The sequence below is a fragment of the Staurois parvus genome, unplaced genomic scaffold, assembly GCF_062004578.1.
Source record: "Staurois parvus isolate SC_StPar_1 unplaced genomic scaffold, SC_StPar_1.0 ptg000277l, whole genome shotgun sequence".
NCBI lineage: Eukaryota > Metazoa > Chordata > Amphibia > Anura > Ranidae > Staurois > Staurois parvus.
In genome coordinates, this window is record NW_028318073.1 from 1,425,311 (window position 1) to 1,437,448 (window position 12,138).

The window sequence follows — 12,138 nt, forward strand, 5'->3', positions numbered from 1 at the left end:
TTAATAGATGTTCTTCCTTTAGTCCTTCTCCAGATCTCTTCCTTATCTCCACATTTTTGCAGCTGAACAATCACATGTCTTGATTTCTCCTTCCCGTTACCCTGTTGGGACTTTCCTGGTCTAAAGACTCCGTCCAGATTAATTACCTCTGTTTCAGGTCTGTCCATAATAGAGTTTAATATTTTACAGACTTTTTCTTGCAGTTCTCCCCCTTTCAGGATATCTGGGATTCCTCTTATCCTCAAGTTGCTTCTCCTAGACCTGTTCTCCTGTACTTCTATTTTATACTGCAGTTGTTTCTGCGTATTCCTCATCATAGCGGACCTTTTTTCTAAGTCCGAAATGAATTGGGTATGTTTGTTGATATTTCCCTCCATTTCTTCCGTTCTCTTTAACAGATGCCCTAGATCCTGACGTATATTTGTCATTTCTTGCTTAATAGTTTTTTCCAAGTCCTTAAACATTACGGCCATCTCTCTTTTGTTCGGCACTTGTAAATCTTTTTCAAGATCTTTCCTCGTTAAGTTATCTGTCCACTGTTGGCTACTACTATTCAGGCCTAATGACAATCTAGGGCTATTCTCCAAGGTAGTTTCCATTTCCCCTTTTTCATTTCCACTATAGGCCCTTTCTGGAGTTGCATTACCCTGGGAAGTATACTTTTTAATTGAGCCCGTCTGGGACCCTTTAAGCCCACTTCCTTTAGCGCTTTTATTCTTCATATCTTCTGCACTCAGTTTTGCTCTTTAATCGGCAGGAAACTTTAGGCTATGTATTGGGGTATTGATATTAATCAGTCTTTGTCAATTTAACACTTCATTTTCTTATTTCTTTTCCCAGGTCTCTTCTGGAGCCACTTAGTAATTTCTCATTCCCTCTTCTTTCTATTTTCACTTTTCCAGATCCCCTGGGAATCCCCCTTCTCTCTTTATTAGAAATTAGCAGTCCTTCCCACAGTTCAACACAGTTCCACAGTTACATGTGGGTTCATGCGTATGGACTCACCCTCCTTCACTCGCTCCCTCACCCAGTGAGTCAACTCAGATCTCCAGCCGTCCGCTCACCTCACAAAGCCGATGTCTCTGGGGGATTCCTGCAGGGTCTCCTGTAGGTATGTATCCTCTATCACCTTCCACTCCTGTGCTGCAGATTTGGGGGATTGAACCGGCTTCTCTGCTCTCCTGTCAGGGAGTCGACACTTGTCAGGGAACCGGCCGGCACCTCTGCTTCCCAGTGCTCCTTTGCGGCCAACCAGCGTGGTCACGCCGCGCTGCTCCGTCTCCCCGGCAACCCGACAGCTGATCCCAGGTCACCGCGGCACGAACACCTCCCGGAGCTCTGCATCCACTCTCGCTGTCCTCTCCCTGCAGCACGCCGGCACCCTCTCCCCCTGGGGACCTCCTCGCTCAGGTAGGGCTTCGCTCTTCAGGCCTTAGGGGTTCTCATGGTGGTCAACTCGTGGGTTATCGGAGAGCACTCACATCGTGCTCTCCGGCGCCGCCATGTTTAGGCTCCTCCCCTCAAAAGAGACTTAACTATACACAAAAACATAGGAAGTGGGATGCAGAAAAATGGCAGCAGGTGCTCTAGAATGAGTAAAAATTTGAGGAGGCAGTTTGTTCACCAAAGGGCCGGAGAGTGATACAATGATGAGTAGTCAGGATCAGTGATGTCCTCAATGCTGAGAAATACAGGCAGATACTCATCCATCACGCCATACTATCAGGGAGGCGTGTACTTGATCCCCAGATTTATTCTGCAGCAGGACAATGACCCCAAACATACAGCCAATAAAATTGAGTACCATTTTAAATGTAAAAAAGAACAAGGAGCCCTGAAAGTGATGGTTTGGCCCACACAGAGACCTGATCTCAACATCATCGAGTCTATCTGGGATTACATGAAGAGACAGAAGGATTTGAGGCAGCCTACATCCACAGATTATGTGTAGTTAGTTCTCCAAGCTGTTTGGAACAACCTACTTCCCAATTTCCTTCAAAAACTGCGTGGAAGTGTACCTAGAAGAATTGATGCAGTTTTGAAGACAAAAGGTGGGCACACCAAATATTGATTTGATTAGAATTTCTTTTCTGTTTATTTACTTTCCACTTCTATTTCTGAAAGTGTTCTTAGTATACTCACCTCGGCTCCAGCAATGTGGCATCCTGGAGCTCCTTGCTGGCCGCTTCGACATCTTCAAGTGTCCAGCTTCCAGGTATAGATCACTAGCCGCTTTCGTTGGCTGGACGGGGATAGCGTCACTCCTGTGCAGAAGTTCCATTGGCTTCGGCATTGCCGAATTGCTACGGGGGAGGACAGGCAGTAGGTAATGTTAATGCAGAAGAGACAAAGCATGTCCCTTCTACAGTGAAAATCCTGCCTGTTCCCCCATTTTTATTTTTCACATAAAGTTACCAATTAGTTTACAGCATTTTTTCACACCTGCCTAAAACTTTTGCACTGTAGTGTGTGTGTATATACTGTAAATATACACACAGATCAATTCACCAATTTGCTATTAGCCTGACCTGCATTAACAGTAAAAGGAAATTCCTTAGGAATGAGAGAGTAACAGACTCTTCCTTCCTCAAATCTTAAGGAATTATCTGTAAATGAATCATGGCACCAGCAGATTATGCCAAATAGATAATTATTGAACTCCAGGAATGATCTGTAGTGCATGATTACACTGGTCCAGCTTGGCATGATGTAAGCATGCATATATCATACCTTATGAGCTGCTGGGGAAGCTGATATTCATTGTAATAGTTGGTGTTACTACAGTGATAGCTGGCATATTATAGCCCCTGTGCTAGCATCTTTTCCTTTGCACACAGAATATATTGGGGCACTCTCTCGACACTGCCACCATTTACAAAATGTCTTGTATTTTTTCTCAGTGCTAGGCACTCCCTGATTGAAAGGTGGAGAGGAGGGGTGATGATGCACAATCTCTGCCTCATAGGGATAAAGGAGTCTTTCAGGATTTGGATTTAACAGCCAAGTCGTCACAGCCATTGACGGTAAGTAAGGATGGTAAACCAGTCCGGAAGAGCTGTGATAGCCCACAGAAAATCTGCCAGGTGTCTAATGAGGTCTGTGTACCATGTCTGCCTAGGCCAATTCGTTGCAACGAGGATCACTGCAATGTCCTCCAGCTTCAGCCTGTGACGCATATAATGACGGAGCTTGAATAGAGGGAAGGTGTAAATCTGGCTGAACTGAATTTGGAGTTCCACCAAGTCAGAATCTGATTCGCTTCTCTTTACACTGATGGGCTCTGGTTCCCCCAGCTGGTTGATGTATGCTAAAAAAACACTTTAATCAATATAAAATGAAAATAGACATACCTCTTGTTTCTGGATTTATCCATGATGTTGCACAATAGATTTTCAAGGGACAGCCATTAAATACTTTTGAAAAGCATGCACCCATCTGTGACATAAAAATATGAGAAATGCTAAAATCCAGATAAATAAAATGCATTATCATTAGTTATTGTTGTAATAATATTTTTTTTTAATTGTAGCTCAATTGCATTTTTTATAAAACATATGTAAATAAAATCAGGGTGGCTGAGACTAGCAATTGATATTTCTCTCACAGATTTTGCTTTTTAAAAAAAACTTTTACCTTAGGCTGGCCATACACCGATAAGCTGTCAGAATACCTGAACAAGATGCAACTAACATTCAGGTGCCAATTTTCTGCTCAGAGTGAGGGGGCCGACAGGGCCACCCACAAAGTGAATTTTGCCTGGTTCTTTAGGAACTGGCTCAAATTTGCAGAGTCTGAACAGCTTAATAGTTGCTTCTTTTTTTAAATACCTACAGAAAAGTCCAATGAATAGCAGTGTATAGCAGGGAAAGGTCAATGCACAGTGTGTGAGAGCAGCGGTCTGAGGAGCCATGCCAAGCCACATCTGCAGCACTGCAGTCAGCAGGGAGAGTATTGCTGATTGCAGTATTGTAGTTCTGACTAAGCAGGTGGCATATCAAACGTCTATAGAAAGACTGCTGCTGTCACAAAGAGGACTCTCTCTGCAGCACAGGCATTTACTGCTGGGGCTGGAAGAGGTTTTTAAAAAATAAACAATTGTAAAAAATTTACTTGGGTGTGTTTGATACCCATGATAATACCTGCCATATTGCAGAATACATTCTGAGGAGCTATTTATACTCTCCTTAAGCTGCTGTGTGTATTTGGACTAGTCCACCTGCCAGTATCCCTCTCTTGCCTGCCCTGATCTCTGACCTGTTTTCTGGTTAAGCATGTGTGCTGCTTGCACTCACTTCTGGCTTGTACCTTGGTTACCTATGTCTGCTGCTTACCGCGACCTCTGGCTTGTATCCTACACAGTCTGCTCCGCTGTGATCCACAGCTTTCCCACCTGTTCCAGCCTGACACTAACTAGTATGCTCCTGAGTCCTGACCTGAGTTCTCTGTGATCCATGGCACTTAGGATACTACAGGCTGGTACCCCAGTGTTTAAGACAGCAACCATGGCAGAACAGCGACTCCATAAACAACAGAAAGTAAAAGTACAAATTGACATGACAGTAGTGATCGTCAACAGTTTTCGATTAGTTTAAGATGGAGCAATTATATACACTGCTGTAATTATCTAAATGTTTTTACAGCGTCACTGAAGAAGTCTTATTTTTCAAGCCACAGATATACAACAATAACAGAGGCAAGTGTCACTGTATTTCTCAGAAAAAAGAAAACAAGGTTCATTCTAGACATAAAATTGTCATGACAGTGGAGGTAACGCTGAGAATCAAGACCCCCTAATGGCTTTGAGGCTTAGATTCTGCTCTGCATATTTGTGGTTTAGCATTCTTTAACTGGCAATATTGCCAGACGACAATTACAGGTTCATCATGGACATCTCTGTAATGCAGCTTTATGCACTTCTGCTGGTTTGTTGCTTTGCTAAAATGTATGCACAGTTGCTGTGTTTGTGCTAAATATTCTTATTGCTGTATTTCATTGAAATTAAATATGCAATGATTGTTTCAAAACACCCCACATAAATTTGTCACATCTAATCCCAGATCTCTGTCTATATTTGCATTTTGCATTTGCTCATGTTCTTGTAATTGAGCAGTGACAGACATCTATTCTTCCAATTTCCAATTTTGCTTTCAGCATGTTCCTTCTAATCAACAGGGAAACAACTTTCATCTCGCGGTGGCAGTGGGAGTAGAGCAGTGAGTCACAGGCGCAAACCATTTTAAACCTGTTATGTTGACAACTCGTGCACGAGGCTGTAAATAAGCATCCTAATATAGAGAATAATATGTTAACTCTTTATGTTACAAAATAATATATAGTGTAAAGTACAGGGTTGTCATAATTAAAGTGAAAAAACAGTGGCAAAAAATGCATACTCTATGTGACCCCTTTGGAGTTAACTGGTTTTCTGCCGTAATTTGGTATAAAATATGCTTTGATCCTCCTCTAAGTTAAAACATTAGACAAACACAATGTGCTTAAGCTGATAACACACAAACAAATCTAATTTCTCATATCTCTATTGAACACACCCATTAATGCACATGATGTCATGCGCTCCATCTTGTGCATGTGCTACACACCACAAATGTTCTAAATGGTGTGCATGACCAGGAACACAGGCTGCACAGAAGCAAAGTGGCATGGACATAGGTTTAGTGTACCTGTTTATGCACACTGCATTAGATCTTATTGCCCTTTTCAGCAGAGGGGGCAGGGGATCCTCTTTAATGATATGTTATACACTCACCAGCCTCTTTATTAGGTACACGTGTTCAATTGCTTGGTAAGAAAAACTGCTAATCAGCCAATCACATGGTAGCAACTCAATACATTTAGGCATCTAGATGTGGTGAAGACAACTTGCTGAAGATCAAACAGAGCATCAGAAAGGGAAGAAAGGGGATTTAAGTAACTTTAAACGTGGCATGGTTGTTACTGCAAGATGGGCTGGTCTGAGTATTTCAGAACTGCTGATATATTGGGATTTTCACACACAAACATCTCTAGGGTTTACACAGAATGGTCTGGAAAAGCTAAAATATCCAGTGAGCGGCAATTGTGTGAACGAAAATGCTTTATTGATGTCAGAGGACAACAGGCAGACTGGTTTGAGATGATAGAAAGGCAACAGTAACTACAATAACCACTCTTTACAAGCAAGGTATGAAGAATACCATCTCTGAACGAACAACATGGTGAACCTTGAAGTAGATGGGCTTCAGTAGCAGAAGACCACACCAGGGGTGCTACTCATGTCAGCTAAGAATAGGAAACGGAGGCTACAATTCGCACAAGCTCACCAAAATTGGTCAATAGAAGATTGGAAAAATGTTACATGGTCTGAAGAGGCTCAATTTCAGCTACAACATGCAGAGGGTAGGGTCAGAATTTGGCGCAAACAACATGATAGCATTGATCCATCCTGCCTTGTATTCAGGTTCAGGCTGGCGGTGGTGTAATGGTGTGGGGGATATCGTCTTGGCACACTTTGGGCCCCATAGTACCAATTGAGCATCGTTTAAACATCATGGCCTCCCTCATTATTGTTGCTGACCATGTCCACCCCTTTATGACCACAGTGTACCCATCTCTCGATGGCTACTTCCAGAAGGATAGCGCACCATGTCACAACGCTCAAATCATTTCAAACTGGTTTCTTGAACATGACAAAGAATTCACTTTACTCCAATGGCCTCCACAGTCACCAGGTCTCAATCCAACAGAGCACCTTTGGGATGTGGTGGAATGGGAGATTCGCATCATGGATGTGCAGGTGACAAATCTGCAGCAACTGCATGATGCTATCATGTCAATATGGACCAAATTCTCAGAGGAATGTTTCCAACACCTTGTTGAATCTATGCCATGAAGAATTAAGGCAGTTCTGAAGGCAAAAGGGGGTCCAACCTGGTACTAGCAAGGTGTACCTAATAAAGTGGCCAGTGAGTGTATATTCCCTTTGAAATTTATACTTATGTAATGTACTTATGAATAATTATCACACAGACACTGTTCACTTTTCCTTTCCATTTGCTGAAAATACTGACAGTACAGCATTACTAAGGTAAATTCATTGTTAATTTCACAATAAATGTTTGGATGATACTTACATGTACTTTAGGCGTGGGTGGAAGGCCATTGCTTATAGGCTTCTGAAAAAGGAAAAAAAATCTTGGTATGCATACTTATGAAATATGATATCGGTTTTACACTTTAAAACTAACAGTTGGGTGAAATCCATCATGATAAAGGACCCATTACATGTCTGCTTTCCATCTCAACTGTGCAGATGCATGTTTACAGAGAAATCAGTGTATCAGAGCTTAACCCCATTAACGTCGCCTTCCACTGGCCCTTTAAATGGGTGTTAACGTCTAGAGGCAGTCTGGCTTCTATATCATGTGATTGCTGTGATTGGCTCTCACAGCATTCACATGATCGAGAGCCCATTCCCACTGTCTCCTGATCAGGAGCCACGACTGAGAGCCATCAGTGACAACTCACACTCTCAACACACAGCCTTTGGGCTCATTCAAACGTGTGTTGATTATGAAGAACCAAGCAGTGCTCATTAACACTCCTATAGCATTTATGTTGTGTTTATGAAGCTTTGAAAAAGCTTTAAGAATGCTTGATAAATGCACATTAAAGTGTTTCCTTTCTAGTGGTAAGTACTTAAAGGGGAAGTGATATAAAGGAATGATCTACTTTGAGGCATGGTTAGGTTGTGTTGTGACAGCAGGCATTTTTGTCAATTCTCTACAAGATGGATTTGTATACTTTGATCTGTTTGACACATGGCTTGGTCCAGCTCAACCCTGCTGACATAAAAAAACTTTGCCACTGGAAATAATGGTCAGTGCCTCTGCTCCTACCTGGCACTGTCACTGGTGAGTATTGCTGGCTGGTTGATGTTTTTGCCCGCAAGGTTGCTCTGTAAAACCAGGAAGTGACTGGAGCTGCTCGGTCCTAGTTCTCTATTATTTCCCAATGTATTCTGGGGATACAGGAGCCTCCACTGTCTCTCCCCCAGTGCCCTGTTAACACTTTTTAAATGCTTCAATAACACACTATAAATTCTCTAGGTATTGTTAAGGTGCACTTATAGTAAATTACCAATGAAATCAATGGAGAAGGCTGAAAAGCATCGCCTAATGAAGTGACATTGTGCTTAATTTTTATAATGACACAACACTACTGCTTCTGTGTGAACAGCACTGTGTGGTGTCATTGTAATATTAATGGCAGACTTTGAAGGGCAGTTACAAGGCTTTATAACTGATGAATAAATGCCGCTTAAACACAGGGTATTGACACAAGCCGTTAGGCCACAGTGGATGAAAACATGCAGTAGGTTGGCATTTCTTGCTGGACCGAATATGCGTTACACGGTAGGGAAGATGGTAATAACCACAGTGGTCCAGGAGAACTACTGAGAGCGCTGACCTCAGAAGTTACAGCATATGACCCCATATACCTGTATCGGATTTTATACAGCTGGTAGCAATTCGTTTTGGAGAATGTTACCTTTAATTAAAAGTGCAACATATCACTCAATGCTTATGCAAATAAAATCCTGTAGTCATCTAGGATGATTACAGTCAGTTATATCCTTATTAATTTGCAGCAGGCTTCCTCGATATACAGTATATCTCCTACTCTAAAAGCAGATGCAAATCTCAAACACTTCTGCAGTGCAGGTGTTAGAACTTCTATTTTACAATACTGAACATTATAAAACACCCGACAGCCACTGCACACTAAACCACAGCGAATTAGTGTGTGGCAGCTGTCTGTTCTTGCATTGTCTGCATTTTAGTGTAGCTCTGGGCTGCATTGCATTGTGAATAGGGCATACAGAAAACAACTTTTTACATGTCCTAACTGTGACCTGGCCCTTAGGGCTACACAGCATGCAATTTGTTGTATACAGATCCTTAATTTAAACAGATATAAATGCAGCAGTACTGTATTCTATGAGCCCATGCACATTGGCCCGTTTTGCTCCGCAGCATTTGACTGATTAACCTTTTCGTGCCTAAGGGTAAAACAAATCTTAAAGCCTAAGCACAATTTTGCAACTTTGACATGTATTTGCAAAGCCGTACATATCATCACAGCTTCTTTGTACATCCAGGTGAATTATACCTTGTTTTTTTCAGGACAAATTGGGCTTTCATTTTGTGGTAAAAGGTAATGGATATCTTCTGATTTTTTTTATTATCAAAGGAAAGCTAACCCAAAATAGTAAAAAAAAAACCATTTCTTTTTAATGTAGCTGTATATTTCTTGCTACTATCATAACCAACCACCAAAGAACAACCCAAAATAATGTTTCCTGCTCCTGACAATCGCAACAATACCACGTGTGTATGTTAATAGTTGCTTGTAACCGTAGTACGGCCCAGAAACAATAGTGCACATTTTGCTTTTTTTTTTTTTTTAAATCCTGCCACTAACTGACACCGATATTAATTTAAAGATTTAAAAACTCCTGACCCTTGACCCTAACCTTTAAACCAAACACTAACCTAGATCAAACCTTGACCTAGGTATTTTTTATTTATTTTATTTTCTGATTGTTTTTTTTTTACACACTTTTTTTCTCTCTGTAAGGACAAAGAGAAAACAAGGGGGTGGACTGCACAGTGACTGATCACTGTGATAGCCAATCAGAGACCCTAGTCTTTGTGCTGGGAGCATGGAAAACGTGAAAAAAGCACAGTTCTGTGAGGCCGCTAACTTGCATACGGTCGGCGTCAAGGGGTTAAACCAAAATTATTATTTATTGCATGTACTTCTATAGCGCCGTCAATTTACGCAGAGGTTTACATACACACACACACACATATATATATAATATATATAATATATATATATATATATATATATATATATATATACATACATACATACATACATACACACACATATACACAGTATCTCACAGCAGTGAGTACACCCCTCACATTTTTGTAAATATTTTATTATATATTTTCATGTGACAATACTGAAGGAATGATACTTTGCTACAATGTAAAGTAGTGAGTGTACAGCTTGTATTACAGTGTAAATTTGCTGTCCCCTCAAAATAATTCAACACACAGCCATTAATGTCTAAACCGCTGGCAACAAAAGGGAGTACACCCCTAAGTGAAAATGTCCAAATTGGGCCCAATTAGCCATTTTCCCTCCCCGGTGTCATGTGACTAGTTAGTGTTACAAGGTCTCAGGTGTGAAAGGGGAGCAGGTGTGTTAATGTTTGGGTTTATCGCTCTCACTCTCTCATAATGGTCACTGGAAGTTCAATATGGCACCTCATGGCAAACAACTCTCTAGGATCTGAAGAAAAGAATTGTTGCTCTACATAACGATGGCCTAGGCTATAAGAAGATTGCCAAGACCCTGAAACTGAGCTGCAGAATGGTGGCCAAGACCATACAGCGGTTTAGCAGGACAGGCTGCACTCAGAACAGGCCTTGCCATGGTCAATCAAAGAAGTTGAGTGCACGTGCTCAGCATCATATCCAGAGGTTGTCTTTGGGAAATAGACATATGAGTGCTGCCAGCATTGTTCCAGAGGTTGAAGGGGTGGTGGGCCAGCCTGTCAGTGCTCAGACCATACACCGCACACAGCATCAAATTGTTCTGCATGGCTGTCATCCCAGAAGGAAGCCTCTTCTAATGATGCACAAGAAAGCCCGTAAACAGTTTGAAGACAAGCAGACTACAGACATGGATTACTGGAACCATATCCTGTGGTCTGATGAGACCAAGATAAAAGTATTTGGTTGAGATGGTGTCAAGCGTGTGTGGTGGCAACCAGGTGAGGAGTACAAAGACAAATGTGTGTTGCCTACAGTCAAGCATGGTGGTGGGAGTGTCATGGTCTGGGGCTGCATGAGTGCTGCTGGCATTGGGGAGCTACAGTTCATTGCGGGAACCATGAATGGCAACATGTACCGTGACATACTGAAGCAGAGCATGATCCCCTCCCATCGGAGACTGGGTGCAGGGCAGTATTCCAACAAACACACCTCCAAGACGACCACTGCCTTGCTAAAGAAGCTGAGGGTAAAGGTGATGGACTTGGCAAGCACGTCTCCAGACATAAACCCTATTGATCTGTGGGGCATCCTCAAATGGAAGGTGAAGGAGCACAAGGTCTCTAAGATCCACCAGCTCCATGATGTTGTCATGGAGGAGTAGAAGAGGACTCCAGTGGCAACCTGTGAAGCTCTGGTGAACTCCATGCCCAAGAGGGTTAGGGCAGTGATGGAAAATAAAGGTGGCCACACAAAATACTGACACTTTGGGCTCAATTTGGACATTTTCACTTTTGTTGCCAGCTGTTTAGACATTAATGAATGTGTTGTTATTTTGAGGGGACAGCAAATTTACACTGTTATACAAGCTGTTCGCTCACTACTTTACACTGTAGCAAAGTGTAATTTCTTCAGTGTTGTCACACGAAAATTTATGATAAAATATTTACAAAAATGTGAGAGGTGCACAAGAGAGAGAGAGAGAGAGAGAGAGAGGGAGAGGGAGGGAGATGTCAGGTACTTATATAGCACTGTCAATTTACGCAGCGCTTCACGTATATATTACATCCACATCAGTCCCTAACCCTCAATGGGCGTACAATCTATGGTCCCTAACTTACATTCATACATAGACATACTTTAGCCAATTTAGACAGGATCCAATTAACCTCCCAGTATGACTTTGGAGGTAGGAGGAGACCGGAGTACCTGGAGGAAGCCCACGCAGGCACAGGGAGGATATACAAACTCCAGGCAGGTGGTGCCATGCTTGGGATACGAACCATGATCCTAATACAGCCGGGTGGAAGTGCTAACCATTTAGGCACTGTGCTGCCCAACTAGAAAAAATGTATTCAAGGTCCTGCATATGGACTGCATTTTATGCTGTACTCATGTAAACAATTGTGCCAAGATTCACAGGCATACATCTGTTGGCTGATGCCCCATTTCACATTCCCATGACATCATATCAGAAATTTATTCAAGCACTCATAACTATGGCCAAGTGTGCAAGTGGAGCATGACCCCAATGCACTACTTTGTATTGGTGAGCAAAAAATTAGAAAAACAT

The 12,138-nt window shown here is 42.0% G+C and overlaps 1 protein-coding gene across 6 annotated transcripts in view; it reads right to left on the reverse strand.

The window, feature by feature from the left end:
• MAP4K3 (mitogen-activated protein kinase kinase kinase kinase 3) overlaps positions 1-12,138 on the reverse strand; it is a 478,522-nt gene that overhangs the window by 80,355 nt on the left and 386,029 nt on the right. For all 6 annotated transcript variants that reach the window (XM_089681775.1, XM_089681773.1, XM_089681774.1 and 3 more), the window contains 2 exons: positions 7,131-7,172; positions 3,351-3,435 (listed from right to left, as the gene is read on the reverse strand). In XM_089681775.1, coding sequence (XP_089537901.1) covers positions 3,351-3,435; positions 7,131-7,172 — 127 coding nt within the window. The remainder of the gene's footprint in view (positions 1-3,350; positions 3,436-7,130; positions 7,173-12,138) is intronic.